At 39.8% G+C, this 21,150-nt stretch overlaps 1 protein-coding gene, 2 non-coding genes and 1 pseudogene across 3 annotated transcripts in view; 1 reads left to right on the top strand and 3 right to left on the bottom strand.

Moving 5' to 3' along the window:
• Window positions 1-1,927: 1,927 nt before the first annotated feature.
• Window positions 1,928-2,065, bottom strand: LOC143661822 (U11 spliceosomal RNA). Its single transcript, XR_013164866.1, has one exon. It is a non-coding gene; the product is annotated as a U11 spliceosomal RNA (small nuclear RNA).
• A 1,396-nt stretch (window positions 2,066-3,461) lies between these two features.
• The window catches only part of GFPT1 (glutamine--fructose-6-phosphate transaminase 1), a 95,377-nt gene continuing 77,688 nt past the window's right edge, over window positions 3,462-21,150 (top strand). Inside the window, exons 1-2 of the mRNA XM_077134447.1 lie at window positions 3,462-3,668; window positions 20,155-20,262. Coding sequence (XP_076990562.1) covers window positions 3,662-3,668; window positions 20,155-20,262 — 115 coding nt within the window. The 5' untranslated portion in view covers window positions 3,462-3,661. The remainder of the gene's footprint in view (window positions 3,669-20,154; window positions 20,263-21,150) is intronic.
• Window positions 7,469-7,586, bottom strand: LOC143661837 (U5 spliceosomal RNA). Its single transcript, XR_013164875.1, has one exon. It is a non-coding gene; the product is annotated as a U5 spliceosomal RNA (small nuclear RNA).
• On the bottom strand, window positions 8,005-9,323 carry LOC143661680 (Y-box-binding protein 1 pseudogene; annotated as a pseudogene).

Here is a 21,150-nt window from a genome sequence, read left to right as displayed (position 1 = left end):
AACAAAAGAGGTTTTCTGGAAGTAATTCTTAGGCATAACTATAGGTATATTTGGCTTCTCTGCTACAGAAATAAGCTTCATAAGAGCAAGCCTCAAGATCAAGGGCTTTCCCTATTGACTTAGGAGACCCTAATGTTTGAGACAGTATCAGGGACTCCCAAGTCAATAGGGAAAGCCCTTGATCTTGAGGCTTGCTCTTGTTGTATGTAGCAATGCTGACTTTCAGAGCTGCAGAACTGCAGTTCTGAGTCTTAGTTGTTACACGGGTATCCAAAGTTCCAGGGAAACACCTACCTGATTCTTCTTTAATGTTTCTTTTCAAAAAAGGGCAAATGCAAAAATGACAAAATTTGCAACAGTATGCCTTATGTGTATACCATAAAATCCTGGTGGTAGGAGATGATGATGATAAAACTGGCAGGAATGAGATCCTGAATAACCATGTGTGCACACACAGGAGTTTGGACGTTACCCTGCAGGTTAATGGTAACCACTGAAATAAAGCAAAGTGGATGATTTGGGGGTATATGGAACCAATAGGATTCATTCAAGGAGCGTTTCTGAAGGTCCCTTTTGTTCTTGTCTTAATTTCTTCTTTTCCATGGGTCTCAGGGATTCAGCCTTCTTCTATTTCCTTCAATACTTGCCACCATCTTCTCTGTCCCTTGGAGTACATTTCTCCACAAAATTCCCTATAAAGTGGTACATACATGCCCTAGCTGCCATATTCTAAATATCCTTAACCATAAACACACATGGCTTTTAAAAAATAATTTTATATCTGATCATTAGAATTAAGATAAGGGATAACAAAAATAACAATAGTTTTTGTAAGGTTATTTCAGTTATGGTTCTTCATTCCTTTTGAAATGGCAACTGGAAGCCCTGGTGGCCTTCAGCTGCATGGCAAAGAAGATGCTGAGAGTCACTGGATTTGACAGGACTGAATATGTGAACAGGGAAATGGACTTCTGTAAACACATGATGAATGACACTCCCTTACCACATTGTTTTTGTCTTTTGTTTGTTTTTTTTAAGTTAAGTTACTTGGGAGTTTTTTGCTCAGCAGAGAAAATCCTTTTCATTTTCTCAGATGTTTTAATTAGATCCAGATATCCCTTTTCTTTTATAGATATTTCTGTTCTCCTCCTTCAGCTTTTATTCCCAAAGTTCCAGCCAAGGCAAAGCTCTGTATACATGGGGCAGGGGTGGAGGTGGGGAGGGGGGAATGGTCAATCAGATAAACAAGATTCTTTAGTATCAGTATCTTGACATGCACATGGTTACAAAGGGGTCTTTGCTGTGCTCAGTGAGGTAGTTCAAGGATGGACTAGAAAAATGTTGACCTTCAACCTTTTTTCCTTTCAACCGGTACATAATCACATTCTAAAATGGCTGTGGAATGGAGATTGACAGACAAGATAAACTGACAGTTATTATGATGGAGTAAAAGGAAAAAGGAAATACAGAGTTCAACAGATGATTATAGTTTGAGCATGAGGACTTTGGTAGTATCGCTGGCATATTCTTTGCCATATGCTTCCCATGCATAAAGTTGTTTCTTAAGCATTGGAGTCAAAACTTGACCCAGCAATATTGCTGAGATGTTACCAGAATCTCTTAGGTGAGGTTTGAAGATAAAATATATATTCACAGAGCCTTGAATGTAGGAAATGCAAAGAGAGAGCTCACTGTTTTTACCTCTGCTCTGGGTGATCTAGGGATCTGTTCAAGGGCCTGAAATGTTAAAGGGCTTTCAGATGACAAATACATTGATTGGTTAAACATGCCATTTTCTGGCCTCTCTTTGCAGCCAGTGATAAAAAGGAATTTTGTCCCCTAAAGAAAACCAAAAGCCCTTTGCTCACTTGATCACATAACCAGCCACACAAGGTAAATCAAGTTAGAACATATGGCTGTTTTCACTCAGTCAAAAAACATTTTTTTAATGATCACTAGCTACCCTAGTAACAAAAATTATGCTTCTGAAATCTCTTGGTATCGATTCTGCATGGAGAGCACCCAAGGTGCCTTAAGTGTGCCACTCACGACAGAAACCCTTTCTCCAACATTTTTGATTCTGTACTTTGTGCTAGCATCTATATGAGGTGTTGGACATGTAAACACTTATTCTCAAGAAACATATACCCTAGTGGGGAGACACATGAAAAGTTATAAAATATCGAAATATATTCTTTTAAAGGATGCAGTTCAAAGAATAAAGAGAGGTTAATGTGCATCTGTCTGTTTATAAGACATAGAAAAAGCTTTCTTATGGCACACAGGACTCGTGGAGCTTGAAAAAGCTTTCCTTTAGAGGCGGCATTTAAACAGAGATGGAGGTGGGAATTCCACACAGAGTAATCAATATGTGTAAAAGACTTGAGAATGGTGGCCCAGTTGAGCCTGTTCAGCATGCGGGCTGTTGCCGGTAGGTAGAGGGCTGGAGGCTGGGTGTGAAGAGAGCAGAAATGTGAGGTAAGGGTAGACACCAAAGCTGGCCAGAGCTCCACCAGTCCTGTGTGCCATGAAAGGTTTTATTTGATTTTATTCTAGGGCCATTAATGGATTTATGATAACCATCCACATTTGACTAAAAATACCATTTAAATCTTCCAAAAGCAAATGCCCAGGTAATAAATTCTCAGGAACCTCATCCTTCTCTGATTCAGTGTCTCTTGGGAGGAATGATGGATTAGCTCATAGAACTAAAGGTGCAGGAGACACACGCAAGGCTGTCAACTCTAAGCAATCCCTACAGTCCTCTCGGGGGGCCATCAGAGGTCTGAGCCAAGCACATTTTCATAACACAGTGTTGAATGGCTGAGCCTTACATTTCCGCCCCTGACCCCCTCAGAATAAACTAGGGGTTAGGAAAGCAACTGATGGAGGTGGGGTTGGGGTGCGGAGGTCTTTTAGAGGCTGGGCATAGTCATTCCATGACTATGATTTCCATTTAAGTCGGAAATCAAATTGCCTGCCACTTGAAAGACTGTTCGAATCCGAATGGCGCTTTACACCCAATTTTTCTTGCAATCTTTGTTCAGCGACCTTATGTCCCTTTTCCATCTTAACTTTTTTGTTTGGTCCCCAGCGTTCCCTTTTTCAGGTCTCCTCCTTTCTTCCTTCTCTTTCCCGCCTCGTGGGTGCCGGAGCTCCGGCTGGGGCTTGGGCGCCCCGAGCCTGACTGCTTGGCCAACAATTATATCTTCCTCCTTCCTTATCTTTCCCCCACGTGGCCTGGTCCTTCCACACCTTGCCACGGGGCTGGGCTGCTCCAGGAACCCCAGGCGGATACGGCCACCGGCCGGTGCCACGTCTCCGCTGCCAGCAGGCCAGCGTCTGCGTGGGCTCAGGGGCGGGGCGGGGCGGGGCGGCGCGGGGAGGCGGGACTTGCTCGTGAGCGGCGCGGACGTGGCCCAATGGGGCAAGGCGGTGGCGGCAGTGCGGCGCGCGCCGAGGGGCGGGGCCCGGCGGCGGTTGCTGGTAGAGCGCTGGAGGCCGCGGAGTCTGTCGTTGCCTCGGCGGTCGCATCCCCGGAGGAAGTCGTGTGGGCGCCGCCCCAGCTCCTGACCCCGCCGATTGCCCCTGAAGCTCGGGTGCAGGCTCTCAGCTTCGCCAGCCTCCCGCCCGTCGCCCCGCGGACCGCGCCTCCTACATCATGTGCGGTAAGGGAGCTGGGGGGCGTGTTGCGGGCGGTGCTGGGGTGCCGTGCGGGCGCCGCCGAGGCCCGAGGCGCGGGGCGGGAGCGGGGACGCGGAGGGGCGAAGTGGTGTGGTGTGCCGGGGGCGTCCTGCGGCGGCCGCGTGTGCTGGGGGCGGGTACCGGCCTCTGCCTGCGGGAGAAGGGCTGAGGTAGCCCCGACGAGGGCACCCGATATGGGCGCTCTGGAGGGGACCTGGGGAACCGGCGGGGGCGGCTTTGCGCGGAGAAGGGAGGCAAAGGGAAGAGAAATGTCTGAATTGGGAAAGGGGAGCGGGCTGAGGGGACTGGCGTGTGCGGGGGGAGCGTGCCGAAGGACCACCAGGTGAAGAAGGCAACCTGTGGGACAGCGGGTGAGGGCTCCTGAACTTAGCTTGCATTCTTTTAGGATTTACCTTTTTTTTTTGCTTTTAAATTTATTTTAGTTATTTTTAGTTGCTTTCTTTCTGGGAGGCCTAATAGAAAAAAAGAGGCAGAGCTTGAGTTACGACAGTAGAATTTCGATATTATCCTCCTGCACCCGGTCTCTACAGAAACCATTGCTGATCAATAACTTGGTGAATGCTCTTAGATCTGATCCACCCGGTGGAAGAGGCCCGGAAATGGCCGTGCAATTTTTATCCCTTGTCTGTGTATTCATTTAAAATGCTAGCTATGACAAATATCAGTCTACATTTAAACTAATCTTTTTGCCTCAAAAAGAGTTAAAAATTAAGTTAGGCTTTTTTATTCCACCCCCACCTGTTTTGAGAGTTAGTGGTTTTATTACTGTGAATGAAAGGGATTATCAGAATTGTATCTGGCATGATTGGTATAGTTTAATATTGGTATTAATTTGGCCATTGCCAATAAAAGGAATTGTATTCCTACCTTTCTTAGTGAAATGTCCAACTGGCCTCATCCCTGGAAGAACACTTTTTAAGGGAAGTATGATTGTAACAGAATAGAAACCCTATGGGAAACTTAATTCTTTGCAATCTTTTGCAAGAAGGAACCGAGCAGGAGGTGTATCAGGGTATCTTTTTTCTGTGTTGAACCTTACTAATTTCAGCTTCTGAAAGTGAGCAGGTTAAAGTTTAGAGTAGATGAAAAAAAAGCACACAACACCATAAACACCTATAAATAACTTGCTGAAATTATTATAGTAAAGCTGACTTTAGACTCAGTTACAGTTTCGCTATGTATAGTTAGTAGAGTCCTTGGCTCCAAGACATATAATTGATTTTGGAGCTGTGAAGTAGAGAATTTGCAATCTGGTTAATCCCCAGTGTGCTTCATTTGGTAATTAATTGTTCTTGAATGATGAGATGTCTTCTGAGTCAAGTACTTCTCATTCCAGTTGCAAGTTATTTCTTCATCCCCTTCCAGGAAAAGGAGTAAAGGAAAAAAAAAAGGTCTAGTTTAGAAAACTTCAGAAAAGGGTGAGGCTTTTAGGGTGGAGAATAAATGTTGGGAGTTTACACATAGCACATATCCCTATTCCCCAGAGTGTGAATTCCACAGACTCAGCTTTACTGCTGAGGAAACAGATTATAAAGAAAAAAAGAAAAGAATTAGGATTTGAGACATTTCTAAGGTCCTGCTTTTATCCAGACAAATTTGTATGATTTGTATGATTCCAGGAATAGTGTCCAGAATTTATTTCCTCCCTAAGGTAGATACTGAAAATTAACAGTAAAGAATTTGTCTTTATTTTCCTCCCTTCATCATTGAAAATAAAATTTCTAGGCAAAGAAATTAAATGGAAATAGGATTAGGAGATACGAGAAAATAGTAGAGGTTTACTCTCTGATTATCTGCTGTGTATTCAGGCTTCTCTAAAAGATTGCTTTGTTTCAGTATTCTAAAATTTGGAGCAGAAGAATGAGGGTTGAAGGTCTCAGCTTCTTTGTGTGTTTTTTTCAGTCAGATAACTGATAAACTGTTCCAGTATTTATCAGGGAGTGTTAGATGTTAATAAATGTTAATCAGAAGAAAAAGATTTTATGGTCCAGTAAATTTGGGAAACTCAGATTAAACGTTGTTGAATAGTTTTGTTTTTTTTCAATTGGAGGACTTCTTGGAACCTTTAACGTGCTAATACGTATTGTGAATCTCCCAGAGGTCCTCCAGTCTATTTTCCAAACTTATTTTTATCTGTTATTCTTCGTTCTTTGGAATAGATTTCGTCCTTTTTATTTGTATTCTCTTTGGCTTTGTGAGAGAATATCAGATCATTTAAGTTACCCATCCCTTTGAATGGATTTTGCTGTTTTTATAAATTGTGAGGTTATACCCTTCTGATCTGGTGGGGTATATAAATGAAATTTTTGTAAATGAGGTCATATTTAAAAGCTGTAAGGAAACTTCCAGTTAAAAATATCCTGAGGGTGGTGTGATGGTGGCTCAGTGGCAGAATTCTCACCTGCCATTCCAGAGACCCGGGTTCGATACCCGGTGCCTGCCCATGTGAAAAAAAGAGAAAGTATCCTGAAATGAATCTTTTAAAGTGTTGTAATTGTACTGTGTAATGGCTTCGGGGATAATTGAGAGATACAGAAACTGGCTGTTTGCTGTAGTCATAAAATTAGTACTATTAGCATATCCTTAGAAATCATACTGAATATATGTAGTTGTAAGAGAAATAAATAATTACTTAATAAGCATTTTCCTGATTGTATTCTCTGGAAAGGGAGAAGATAATAGGTGCTGGCCTTGGTGCAAATGAAGGGTAGAATATAGGACAGGGTTTTGTTACGCAGAAGTTTGGGAAATTCTGCTCTTTGAGAGTCATAATTGGCAGTAGTAAAGGTTCTAGGAAGTTTTACAACTTAATGTTGGCTTTGTTTAATCATTGGTATTTCTTAAACCTTTAATTATGATGTCTTTCTTTCACCTCATCCCTGCAGAGCGCCCCGTGAAGCAGTGTTCTTTTTCTGTGATTTTGGAAATTTTGGGCACCTAGAAAAGTTAGAAGGTAATTCAGATATTTGAAGTGATGACTATATATTTGGCATCCTGCATTTAGTCCTTGGGCTGTCTGTTCCTTAAGTTTGTATCTAGCTGATGATATAGCAGAGTTTTCCTTGAGTGTCATGAGCTAACAAAAGCAAGGAAACCAAAATAAAATTGCAAATTGGCTTTGTTGTGGTAGATGCTCTCCTTTCGAGTTTAGCCCTCCTGCTAAGATCCTCCAGAGGCAGATGTGAAGAGCAAGATCCAGTCTTTTCTGAACCTGAATCTGGCCTCCTGCTTGATTATGGCCTTCGGAAATCTCCCCATTACAGGATTTAAGATGTCCCTAAGAAATAGCACCCTCCAGGGGTGCTCTATTTAATGACTTTAAAGCAGACAGTCATTTGTCCTGGGCCTGTTTTAATTTTTTCTTACACCTACCTTAGCTTTCTGCAAGCTGTTTTTTCTGTAGGGTATACTCTGGGAGGATAATCCTGAGACAGTTTTCCTGTCTCAGTCTTTATGGCTGATATCTGTTAGACTGACATTTGGCACCAATGTACGTGCACCCCTTATGTGCTAGAGGCTACTGGAACAAGGCCAGAGACCCTCAGTGGGAGTGCAGGCTGGCTCTACACCATGCTTGGGAGGGGGTGGGGGAGGGGCCAGCAAGAGTGTCAGGGACTTTTCCTATCATTATCATTTTTTCTATGTTATTTATTTTATTAACTTCATAGTTTCTAGTATAGAAAGTCCAGAACATTTCTCACTGCAGGTGATTATAAGGGAATATTTAAGCACATATCCGCTTTTACCTTTTACCCATACATACGGCCTTGATAAAAGCAAAAACCTTAAAAAATTGAATAGAAACTCATAATTGTTCTTCTCCACGGAAATCTTTAGCAAAAGGCGAAAGATTTATATGATTTGAAGAGAAACCAGAGTATCCTACCATTATTATTATTATTATTTAAGACCTTTATTAACAGTTACTTGCAATTTGTTGACTTTTTTGAAGAAATCCAATTGCAGACTTTCATTAAAAATTAAAAATGAGGTTCTTAAAAATCTCAGCTTGACCAGATATGAAATACTTTAAAAACCTTTAAAGGTGTATTGAGAAAAAACAGGCTTTTTAAAAAACATGTTTTTGTCATTACCGAAAAGAGACGTCTTTAGGTAAAAATAAAAAAACCACCTGCTTCATAGGTAATGCAGCTAATTGTAGTTATCTGATCACTGGGCAAAAAACAAGCATTCTAAGGTCTTCAGCTTCAATCTTTTGTTCGTTTCTTATTGTGGGATTTCATGTTTACTTCTTTTTGATGTGTAAACTGGATGATGGTAGAGATGATAAGCCGGTATTTACTCTGCCTTACCCTGCTCAGCCTTGGGAGTGGACAGATTCTCAGCTGGTGGTTTGGCTGCTTTTGTTTCTTTGCCATCTTGTGGTTTAGGGTTTTCTGGAGGTCTGCATTGGTAACTGAAGTTAGGGTGGTACTGCTATTGAGGTGGCTGCAGACCTCATATCTCATCTCTTTGATTTTCCTTATCATCTTCATTTCCGTCCTCTCTAGGCTGTCTTTGGCAAGGAGGGCCCTTGTGGAATCGTGGTCTATAACCCTGATACATATTCTGCCTCACTGATCTACCTTGTTCTCCTGCACCCTGATTGTCAGCAGTCTCCCTTACTTCTCCTTGCACAGGAATACTGTGGTCAGTGCCCATAGGGTCTCTGCACCTAGTAAGGTGAGAATCGTTGCCTGCAGCAGGGTCGGCATTGTTGGGCCTGGCCTTTGGGAATACTCTCTGATTCCTCATTCTTTTCCTCACTCTCACTGTTCTGGTAATTTTGCTGGTAATTGCATGGAGGACGCCTACAATGTGGATAAGGTCTATAATGGTTATGGTCTGCTGAGTATTTAAGGCCTTGCACTGGAACTCCACCAGGGCTTGTGATGTTTGTTGCCTCTGAGGTCTTTTCTCCTTTAACACCATCAAACTCTACAGTCTCTCCATCTTCTACACTGGGAAGGCACTTCTTGGGCTTATTCTTCTTTATGGCAGTCTGGTGTACAAACACATGCTCCTTAGTGTCATTCCTGTGAATGAAACCATATCCGTTTCTAACCTTGAACCATATTACTGTTCCCCACCCCTTCCTTGTGATGACCTTCTTGTCTTCGCCTGCAGGTGCTGCTGCTGTGAGGCTGCCCAGGTCACTGCTCCCTGCGCCGCTCCCCATGGCTCCAGGCTTGGTATCACCAGTGTGGAGAGCGGTGGTGTGGGTGGCAGGCCAGACGGGTACTGCGGTGAGGCCTCGCCGTTCATGGTGGCTCCTCCTGGGGTGTGATGTATCTAGGCTGGTGGTGGTGGTGCTGCTGCTTGGGGCTCTCTGGGATCCTCTCTCCGCTCCTGCTTCCCATTGAACTCTTCTACCATTTTTAAAGTTGTATTTTCTTCATTCAGCCCTTGCCCAGTTAATATAACCCTAACTCTTTGCTACAGTTTGGAGGAAGATGGTTCTGCTAGTGTCTTCTAGTTTTTCAAAGATTCTGTCAGTGAAAGGTAGGGAACAGCTACCTTTGGAGTGTCTTGGTTGCCACAGATCTATAAACAAAGTTGTGGTTGTGTCCTTGTCTTAATTGCTGTGCTTTGAGTTTGGAAAATCTATTTTTAGCCATCTCTGAGATATTGGCTATTTCACTTAATTTTAGTCTGAATTTTGATTGGTGCTGTATTGAATCTGTAGATCAATTTGGGGAAAATTGACATCATAACTATATTTAGCCTTCCTACCCATGAGCAGGTAATATCTTTCACCTATTTAGATCTCCTTTGATTCCTTTTAGCAGTGTTATGTAGTTTTCTGTGTACAAGTCTTTTACATCCCTAGTTAAGTTCATTCCTATGTATTTAATTCTTTTAGTTGCTATTTTGAATGGAATTTTTCCTTGTCTGACTCCTCAGCTAGCTCATTACTTGTGTATAGGAATGTTACTGATTTTTGCACATTAATTTTATATCCTGCCACTTTGCTAAATTTGTTTATTAGCTCAAGTAACTTTGCTGTAGATTTCTCGGGACCTTCCAAGTATAGTATCATGCCATCTGCAAATATAGTTTTACGTCTTCCTTTTCAATTTGTATGCCTTTTATTTCTTTGTCCTGCCTTATTGCTCTAGCTCAAACTTCTAGCACAATGTTGAATAATAGTGGTGACAGTGGGCATCTTTGTCTTGTACCTGATCTTAGGGAGCAAGCTTTCAGTCTCTCTCCATTGAGTACGATCCTGGCTATTGGTTTTTCATATATTCCCTTTATCATATTGAGGTAGTTACCTTTGATTCCTATGTTTTGGAGTGTTTTTATCAGAAAAGGATGCTGAATTTTGTCGAATGCTTTTTCAGCATCAGACGAGATGATCATGTGATTTTTCCCTTTTGATTTGTTAATGAATTATATTACATTAATTGATTTTCTTTTATTGAACCATCCTTGCATTCCTGGTATAAACCCCACTTGATCATGGTGTATAATTCTTTTAAGGTGCTGTTGGATTTGATTTACTAATATTTTATTGAGAATTTTTGCATCTGTGTCCATTAGGGGAGATTGACCTGTAGTTTTCCTTTCTTATAGCATCTTTACCCGGTTTTGGTATTAAAATGATATTAGCTTCATAAAATGAGTTAGGTAAAGTTCCTTTTTCCTCAATTTTTGGAAAAGTTTGAGCAGGATTGGTGTTAGTTCTTTCTGGAATGTTTGATAAAATTCCCTTGTGAAGTCATCTGGCCCTGGACTTTTCTTTGTAGAAAGATTTTTGATGACTGATTGAATCTCTTTACTTGTGATTGGTTTGTTGAGATCTTCTATTTCCTCCTGAGTCAGTGTAGCTTGTTTGTGTGTCTCCAGGAATTTGTCCATTTCATCTTAGCTGTCTAGTTTGTTGATGTATGGTTGTTGATAGTATCCTCTTATTTCATTTACTTATTCAGGGTCTGTGGTAACACACCCCTTCTCATTTCTGATTTTGTTTATTTGCATCCTCTTTTTTTCTTTGTCAGTCTTATTAGGGGCCCATCAATTTTATTGATTTTCTCAAAGAATCAACTTTTGGTTTTATTCTTTCTATTGTTCTTTTGTTCTTCCATTCATTTATCTCTGCTTTAATCTTTGTTATTTCTCTTCTCCTGTTTGCTTTGGGATTATTGCTGTACTTTCTCAAGTTCCTCCAGGTTTCCTGTTAAGTCCTTGATTTTTCCTTTTTCTCGTTTTTTAATATAGGCATTCAGGGCAATATATTTCCTTCTCAGCACAGCCTTTGCCACATCCCATACATTCTGATAGATTGTATTCTCATTTTCATTCATCTCCAGATAGCTACTGATTTCTCTAGCAATTTCTTCATTGACCCATTGGTTGTTTAAGAATATGTTGTTCTGTCTCCATATATTTGTGAAGGTTCTCGTTTTTTTTTTGGTGATTATTGAGATCCCGCTTCATCCCATTGTGATCAGGGAAAGTGCTTTGAATAATTTCAATATTTTTATGTTTATAAAGACATGTTTTGTGCCCCAGTGTATGATCTGTCCTGGAGAATGTTTCACGAGCACTAGAGAAGATTGTATAACCTTATGGTTTGGGGTGCAATAGCTTATATGTGTCTGTTAGGTGTAATTCATTTATCAAGTTATTTAACTTCTTTATTATCTTGTTGATCTTCTGTCTGGTTGTTCTATCTATAGAGGAGAGTGGTGTATTGATTTCTCCTACAATTTTTTTATTTTAATTTTTTATTAATTAAAAAAAATTGCAAGAAACAAACATTCCCAACACATACACTCAGCAATTCACAATATCATCACACAGTTGCATATTCATCGTCATCATCATTTCCCAGAACGTTAGCATAAATTCAGAAAAAAAAATAAAAAGACAACAGAAAAATATAACAAACAAAAAAAAAATTTACAGGCCATACCCTTTACTGATCCCTTTCATTGATCACTAGCATTTCAAACTAAATCTATTTTAACAATTTGTTCCCCCTATTATTTATTTTTATTCCATATGTTCCTCTCATCTGTTGACAAGGTAGATAAAAAGGCATCAGACACAAGGTTTTCACAATCACACAGTCACATTGTGAAAGCTATATCATTATACAATCATCATCAAGAAACATAACTACTGGAACACAGCTCTACATTTTCAGGCAATTCCCTCCAGCCTCTCCATTACATCTTGGATAACAAGGTGATATCTACTTAATGCATAAGAATAACCTCCAGGATAACCTCTCAACTCTGTTTGGAATCTCTCAGCCATTGACACTTTGTCTCATTTCACTCTTCCCCCTTTTGGTCGAGAAGGTTTTCTCAATCCCTTGATGCTGGGTCTCAGCTCATTCTAGAGTTTTTCTCAATTTCTTGATGCTGAATCTCAGCTCATTCTGGGATTTCTGTCTCACGCTGCCAGGAAGATCCACACCCCTGGTAGTCATGTCCCGTGTAGACAGGGGGAAGGTGGTGAGTCTGCTTGTTGTGTTGGCTGGAGAGAGAGGCCACATCTGAGCAACAAAAGAGGTTCTCTTGGGGGTGACGCTTAGGCTTAATTTTAAGTAGGCTTGACCTATCCCCTGTGGGGTTAAGTTTCATATGAACAAACCCCAAGACTGGGGTTCAGCCTATAGCTTTGATTGTCCACACTGCTTGTGAATCAAGTTGAATCAAGAATTCAACTTGGGGAAGTTGAGTTTTCCCCTGTTCTCACCATTCCCCGAAGGGGACTTTGCAAATACTTTTCCACTCACTGATCAAATTGCTCTGGGATTCATCGGGGCATCACCTGGACAAACCAACAAAATCTCATGTCCTATACAAAGTTCCATGTACTTAAGGTGTTCAATCATCTATCTACATAAGTTATATTAAGAGATGCACTAGTCAAAGTATAGATTTGTACCAAATAAACATTTTTTGCTTTAGTCTCACACATTATGTACCAAATATACATTTTTGCTTTAGTCTCACACATTAGTTGAAATTTTAAAATATTAAGTACCACCTATTTTCAGCACACTGCAGTAATGACATTCTTTTGTTTTTCCTCATGCAAAAACATTTTTTAAATTTGTACATTTAGTCACTATCATTATACACTCTAGGCATTCCTAGATTACACCATCTCAGTCTTTATCGTCTTTCTTTGTGATTTCATTTATGCCCCAGCCCTCCTCCCTCTATCATTCTCATATGCAGCTTCATTCAGTGTTTTAACATAATTGTATTATAGTTAGATAATACTGTGCTGTCCATTTCTGAGTTTTTATATTTAGTCCCGTTGCACAATCTGTATCCCTTCAGCTCCAGTTACCCAATATCTTACCCTATTTCTATCTCCTGATGGTCTCTGTTACCAAGGAAATATTCCAGGTTTATTCATTAATGTCAGTTCATATCAGTGAGACCATACAGTATTTGTCCTTTTGTTTCTGGCTAATCACACTCAGCATAATGTCCTTAAGGTCCATTCATGTTGTTACATACTTCATAACTTTATTCTGTCTTACAGCTGCATAATATTCCATCTTCTGTAAATGTCACGGTTTGTTTAGCCAACTGTCTGTTGATGGACATTTTGGCTGTTTCCATCTCTTGGTAATTGTTAATAATGCTGCTATAAACATTGGTGTGTAAACGTCCGTTTGTGTCCTTGGCCTCGTGTCCTTTGAGTAGAGACAGCATATAGATGGGTCCTGTTTTTTAATCCATTCTGCTAGACTATGTCTTTTGATTGGAGAGTTTAATCCATTAACATTCAGTGTTATTACTGCATGGGTAGTACTTTCTTCTACTATTTTGCCTTCTGAATTTTATATGTCATATCTAATTTTCCTTCTTTTTACCTTTACTCATAGTCTTCCTTTCAACACTCTTCTCCACACCTCTCTCTTCTGTCTTCGTTATCTGTCTCTAGTGTTCTCTTTAGTATTTCTTGCAGAGCTGGTCTCTTGGTCACAAATTCGCTCAGTGATTTTTTGTCTGAAAATGTTTTAATTTCTCCCTCATTTTTGAAGGACAATTTTGCTGGATATAGAATTCTTGGTTGGCAGTTTTTCTCTTTTAATAATTTAAATATATTATCCCACTGTCTTCTCGCCTCCATGGTTTCTGCTGAGAGATCTGCGTATAGTCTTATTGGGCTTCCCTTGTATGTGATGGATTGCTTTTCTCTTGCTGCTTTCGAGATCCTACTTTCTCTTTTACCTCTGACATTCTGATTATTAAATGTCTTGGAGTGTGTCTATTTGGCTCTGTTCTCTTTGGGGTACGCTGCACTTCTTGGATCTGTAATTTTAAGTCTTTCATAAGAGTTGGGAAATTTTCAGTGATAATTTCCTCCATTAGTTTTCTCCTCCTTTTTCCTTCTCTTCTCCTTCTGGGATACCCACAACACGTATATTTGTGCGCTTCATATTATCATTCACTTACCTGAGTCTCTGCTCATATTTTTCCATTTTTTCCCCTATAGTTTCTGTTTCTTGTCGGATTTCAAATGTTCCGTCCTCCAGTTCAGAAATCCTATGTTCTGTCTCTCGAAATCTACCATTGTAGGTTTCCATTGTTTTTTTCATCTCTTCTACTGTCTTTCATTCCCATACGTTCTGTGATTTGTTTTTTTAGACTTTCAGTTTCTTCCTTTTGTTCTTTCCTTGCCTTCTTTATATCCTCCCTCAATTCATTTTTTGATTTTTGATGAGGTTTTCCATGTCTGTTTGTACATTCTGAATTAATTGTTTCAGCTCCTGTATGTCATTTGCATTGCTGGTTTGTTCCTTTGACTGGGCCATATCTTCAGTTTTCCTAGTATGATTTGTTATTTTTTGCTGGCGTCTAGGCATTTAATTACTTTAATTAGTTTATTCTGGAGATTGTTTTCACTTCTTTTATCTAGGGTTTTCTTGCTGGATGAATTTGTTGTCTGTCTGTTCTTTGACATTCCGTTCAGCTTTATCTGGACCTTTAGCTAAAGTTTTATTTAACAGAGAATTTTTCAGTTCTTGTTTTCTTGTTTCTTGCCCTGCTTGTGTGGTACTTTCCCCCCCCACACACTTAGAAGAGTCTACTTAGATATTATAGACCCCAGCCAGATTTTCCCAGACCAACTGGTCTCCTATCAGGAGGAAAGAGTCACCTGCATCGGTTTTCCCTGAAGGTGAGACCCAGCAGGTTGAAAGACTTTCCTGTGAAGTCTCTGGACTCTGTTTTTCCTGTCCTGTCCAGTATGTGGCACTTGTCTGACTGCAGGTCCCACCAGCATAAGATGATGCGGTACCTTTAACTTTGGCAGACTCTCCCTGCTGGGGGCATGGTGGAGACCAATTTCTCCTACTATTGTTGAAACATCTTTTGCTCCCTTCAGTTTTGCCAATGTGTGTCTCGTGTACTTTGGAGCTCCTTGATTGGGAGCATAAGCATTTATAATTGTTATATCTTCTTGGTGAATTGACCCTTTAATTAGTATATAGTGTCCTTCTTTGTCTCTTATGTCTTTACATTTAAAATCAATCTTGTCTCATATTAGTATAGCTTCTCCTCTTTCTTTTGGTTATAGCTTGTGTGTAAAATCTTTTTCCATCCTTTCACTTTCAATTTTTTTACATCCTTGTGTCTTAAGATGAGTCTCTTGTAAGTAGCATATAGCTGGTTTATGTTTCTTAATCTATTCTACCAATCTGTATCTTTTAATTGGTAAATTTAGTCTGTTAACATTCAAAGTTATTACTGAACGTGCATTTCTTGATTTTTTTTTTTATTTCATTCATCAGATCTATATATTCATTTCCCTGTTTCTCTTTGTATTCTTTAAATTACCCGTAGTGGTACTCTTCAATTCTGTGTCCTCCTCCAGACCTCCCTCTCCGGTTTTTTTTTTTCAGCTTGCAGAACTCCTTTTAGTATTTCTTGTACGGTCAGTCTCTTGTTGACAAATTCTTTCAGGACTTCTTTGTCTGTGAAAACTTTAATCTCTCCCTCAGTTTTGAAGAACAATTTGTCTGGGTACAGAATTCTTTGCTGGAAGTCTTTCTCTTTCAGAATCTTGAATATATCATACCACTGTCTTTTTGCCTCCAGGATGCTAGTTGAGTAGTCTGAACTTAGTCTTATTTGATTTCCTGTGTGTAGTAGATTGTTTTTCTCTTGCCACTTTCAGGATTTTCTGCTTCTCTTCAACTCTCGACAGACTGATTAGTATGTTCTTTGGGGAAGGCCTGTTTGAGTTTGTTTTGTTTGGGGTTCTTTGGGCTTCTGCCTTGTATATTTATGTCCTTTATAAGGGTTGGAAAGTTTTCCCCCATTATATCCTTAACTACTTTTCCTAACCATTTACTCCTCTCTTCTCCTTCTGAAACACCAATGATTCTTATATTTGTACACTTTATTTTGTCTGTTATTTCCCTGAATTCCCATTCAGTTTTTTCCATCTTTTTTGCCATTTGCTGTTTTGAGTCTTTGAAATAAATTATCCTGTCCTCTATATCATTTATTCTTTCTTCTCTCTCTTCAAATCTGATGTTGTGTGCCTCTAGTATGTTTTTATTTGGTCAACAGAGTTTTTAATTGCTGTGATATTTGCTGTTTTTCTATTTAGTCTCTCAAATTCCTCTTTATGCTCTTCTACTGTTTTCCTCATCTCCTTTATGTCATTTGCTATCCCACTTGTTTTATTAAGTAGGGTTGTATGAACATCTTTGATTAATTGTTTGAAGGTCTGTGGTCCCTTGGTGTTTTTATTTGGTCATTAGGCTGGGCTATATCAGTCTGCATTGTGATATGCTTAGTGAACTTCTGCTGTCCTCGTGGCATGTAAATATCTTTTACTTTGGGAGTTGGATTCTTTCAGTAGTCTAAGTAAGACCTTGTGTTTTTGGGATGATTGTACAGCAGGGAGCAGGGCACAGGGTGGAGCATTCCATATGGTGATTTGTTTCAGGGCAAGTACGGGTGCAGGTTGAGGAGGTTACATTGATGCTTGTGAATGTCACCGCCCAACAGCCAGAGTATGTAACTGTGCGGTTGCACCAGTCTGGGGGGTCGTATCCCTGGTGTGCACTGGTGTAAGACACGGGGCCCTTTGTACGCATACATAGAGCTGTGGCAGCAGGTTGGCATTACGCCTTTGTGGATTGGGGGGCAGATGTGATCCGGCTGCACAGGTCGGCACTTTCTCAGAGCTGAGAAGTGTGGCTGAGGGCTGTGCACATTCGCGGGCTTGGGAGTGCCAGAAACGGAGCGCAGAGCTCAGGTGGGGTGGAGTGAGGCTGTGTGACACTGTGGGCGGGGGATGGGGCAGGGATAGCCTAGGTATGGAGGTTGGTGCTCACAGCCTTTATGTGCTGACAGCATGCAGGGAACGGGTAGGGGAAGGTAGTGCTTGGGAGGCGTGCAGGAAAGGTGGGTTGGGCTGCACTTGGGTGGGGGACGGGGACAGGTATATGCACTGGGGGCTGGTGGAGTGGGGATTCCTGGAGTACAGGGAATGAGAGTGGGTGGCCACATTCAGGTGCATGGGGTGTGGGGTGAGTCGCTGGTCATGGGGCTGTGCTGGTGAGGGTAGCACGCCCAAGAAACGTGATCTGGCTTACTTCCTGGTCCCAGGCTCCCCAGCCGTGCACTCCCACGGGCTCCACGCTTCCACTCCAGGCTCCGGCTTTCTGCCTCTCAGTTCCTTGGCTTCTGCTGCCAGGGCTGCTGCATGTGGTGAAGGCTCTCCCCGGTCAGCCGCACTTCTGAATCGCCCCCTTCCTTGCCCTCCTTTCTCTTCTCTAACTCTTCTGTGTAGCAGGGCTAAGCTTGAGCTAATCTATTTGGCTGTCGTCTCCAGAGTCTATTTTGGTTTTAAAATGTAGGTTTCCCCTTTTGTTTTGAAGGGTAAATAGGAAAAAAAATGGAAAAAATTGTGCTCTGTTGAGCATTGTTATCAGCATACATGTTATGAAGGTTATTCTCTTGAATATGAACAATGTACTGTTTTTGTATGCTGAAATGCTTCAGTAGAACCAAACTATTATAGAAATATTTCTTTTCAAAAGAAATGCATGCTGGTCTTTCTGGAATTCTGTCCTTCATAATTAATTTAATCCTGTTATGAATCACTGACATTATAGTGTGATATAGATAGGAAAAATGAAAGTTTTTAATGAATAAGCAGCCTCAACTTACCTTTCCTTACATTTTGGTCTATGTTTATTCCTTCTAATTATGACCACCCTGTGCTAAGCACTAATATGAAAGATTTCAGATAATCTCCCTCTATGCCAGTGCTAAAATATGAATTTCCTTCACCTGTGTTCACCTAGTTCTTTACTTTTCTGGCTTAGTTCACATTGTTCTAGTCCTTTTATTTCTAGTTTTGCTTATCTAAATAATTGCTCCTTTTCCATCAATCCTCAAGAAGTGTTAATATGTCGTAGTTATTTTTATTTTGCTGGTATTTGGTGAGCAAGTAGTTCAAGACTTTTTCTTTTAAGATGGCTTTATGTCTTTTTAGTCATTTTTTTTACCTTTTTTGTTTTAAATTCTTTAGGTTTTGAGTATTATGGATATCATTGATATTTATAAATTATTTCTAAATTTATTGGTAGTTTGGTCAATGGGAAATAAGAACAACTATTCGTCCTATGTAGAAAACTGTAGTTGCTCTTGTGTTGCTTTTTTTAAAATGCAGTTTTATTGTGATATAGTGTATATTCACACACCGTGTCATCATACAAGCTGTGCAGTCATTGGCTCACAGTATCATCATATAGCTGTGCATTTGTCAACATGATTGATTTTTGAAAATTTTCATTACGCCCCCAAAAATAAAAATAAGAATAAAAGTATAAAAAAAAACCCCAAAACACCCCATACCTCCCTCCCCCATTATTTATTTATTTTTGTCTTTTTTTTTTTTCTTATCTGTCCATACACTGGATAAGGGGAGTGTCAGTCACAGGGTTTTCACAGTCATACGGTCACACCTTAAAAAGCTCTATAGTTATTCATTCGTTTTCAAGAATCAAGATTATTGGATTACAGTTCAACACTTTTCAGATATTTCCCTTTAGCTACTCCAGTATCCCCCGAACCAGAAAGGGATATCTGTGTGCTGCATAAGAATAACCTCCAGAATGATCTCTTGACTCTATCTGAAATCTCTCAGCCCCTGAAATTTTATTTTGTTTCGTTTCTCTTCCCAGTTTTGGTTAAGAAGGCTTTCTCAATCCCATGATGTCAGGGCCAGGCTCATCCCTGGGGATCATGTCCCACATTGCCATGAACATTTACACCCCTGGAATCGTGTTGTATATAGAGGAGAGGGCAGTGAGTTCTTCTGTGGAGTTGGTTTAGAGGAGAGGCCACATCTGATCAATGAAAAAGGTTCTCTGTAATCCCAAACCCTTCCCCCATATCCCCTGCTTACTGATACTTAGTTTTGGCCTGTTGTCTTTGTTACATTCAATGGAAGCATACCACAGTGTTACTGTTAAGTGTAGACCCTAGTTTGTGTGGATTGTATTCCCCCCAATCTGATCCTATTTTCAACACCTTGCAATGTTGACATTCATTTGTTCTCCCTCATGCAAAAACATTCCTGTATTTGTACATTTAATCATCATCATTGTCCACTCTAGGCATCACTGTTATACCTTCCGAGTCCTTATCCTCTGTCTTCTTGTGTCATATGTGCTCCCAGCCCTCCTCCCTCAACCGTACTCACACTCAGCTTTATTCAGTGTCCGTACAATATTGTGCTACCATCAGATGGTATTGCTATCCATTTCTGGATCTTTACAATCAGTCCTCTTGAGCATGCTGTACTCCTTGTGCATCAAATGTCCAATCTCTTCCCCCTTCCTATCAACTGAAAACATGTGTTCTTCAACTTTAACTCTCAAAGTCCACTCATTAATGTTAGTTCATATTAGTGAGACCATACAGTATTTGTCCCTTTGTTTCTGCCTAATTTCATTCAGTATAAAATCTTCAAGGTTCATCCATGTTGTTACATGCTTCATGACTTTATTCTGTTTTACAGCTGTGTAATAGTCCATCAAATGTATTCTTCTGTTGCTTTAAATATCTGTTTTAGACAACTTTTTCCTTTAAACATAGTGCTGAATATTTAGGGCATAAACTACAAATTTGATAATTTATTAGATTTTTATAAGTAAGACTTAACTAAATGGCAGTGATGGATGATAAATGGTCAAAGTCCTAGAAGGTTTTTTTTTGGAAAAACAACATTTATTTGGACACACTTGTCTCATTTTTTTTTATACTTCTGAGAAATTCCCCTTTGAAAGGAAATCTCACTGCCTTTAAATAGTTCTAAGTTTTTTTTCTTTTGTTAAAGATGGCACCCATCTCACAATCTTTTGCATGCCTTGGGCATAATTTTCTCAATGAGAGTTTGTATTTGGATGCATTAACCAGAATTTTCCAATAACTGTTTGTTTATTTGCAGGTATATTTGCTTACTTAAATTACCATGTTCCTCGGACAAGACGAGAAATCTTGGAGACCCTAATTAAAGGCCTTCAGAGACTGGAGTACAGAGGATATGATTCTGCTGGTATTTACTTTTAAAAAATATTATGGGTTTTACTATGGTTCCTGAGTCTTAAGTAGGGAGGTTTTTTTTTGTTTTTGTTTTTGTTTTTTATGTGACTAGATTCTTTAGTAAAACCTGTTTTATTATTTTGGGTAAATCTAAAATCTGAAGAATTTTTTATCTTTTACCATGCTTAACAGGTTTGTTTATATAATTTCAACAATTTATATAGAGTATTACTTCTTATGAGACTCATACTCTTATATTATGAAGGTAACTATGAAAACAAATCATCTCTGGCATTTTCATGGTAGAATAAAATTCTTGAAGGCCTTACTCTATAAATTATCTTTTTTCTTTCCTGTATCTTTAATTTCTTTTTTCTCCATGGATCCCATGCTTTTTGGCATATAAACTTGACTGAGACGCTCTCTCTTAAACACATGACAAAAAATAACTTTCTCTTATCTTTCTGTTCTGCCTTAATTCTGTTTGCTTAACTGTGTCGGGGATCCTCAGATGACCCCCAGTTTTGATAATTCGTTGAGGACTCAACATACAGCCTTACTTACAGTTGTGATTTATTACAGCAGGAGGACACAAAGCAAAATCAGCAAAGGGAAAAGGTGTTTTGGGCAAAAACTAGGGGAAACCAGGCACATGCTTCCAGAGTTTCTTATTACACAGGATATGCTTACCCCAGTGATAAGTTGTGACAACCTGTGTAAAATGTGGTATCCCAGAGGAGTGCATTAGGAACTTGGTGCCCAAAGTTTAGTTTAGTTTTATTTTATTTATTTATATATTTATTTTTATCTTTTTTTTTAATTAGAGAAATTGTGGATTAATAGAGCAATCATGCATAAAATATAGAATTCCCATGTACCACGCTATTAGTAAGCACCTTGC

This window comes from Tamandua tetradactyla, chromosome 17 (genome assembly GCF_023851605.1).
Source record: "Tamandua tetradactyla isolate mTamTet1 chromosome 17, mTamTet1.pri, whole genome shotgun sequence".
Classification (NCBI taxonomy): domain Eukaryota; kingdom Metazoa; phylum Chordata; class Mammalia; order Pilosa; family Myrmecophagidae; genus Tamandua; species Tamandua tetradactyla.
The sequence above is the reverse complement of the archived record's forward strand: the minus strand, read 5'-3'. Positions and strand labels throughout refer to the sequence as shown.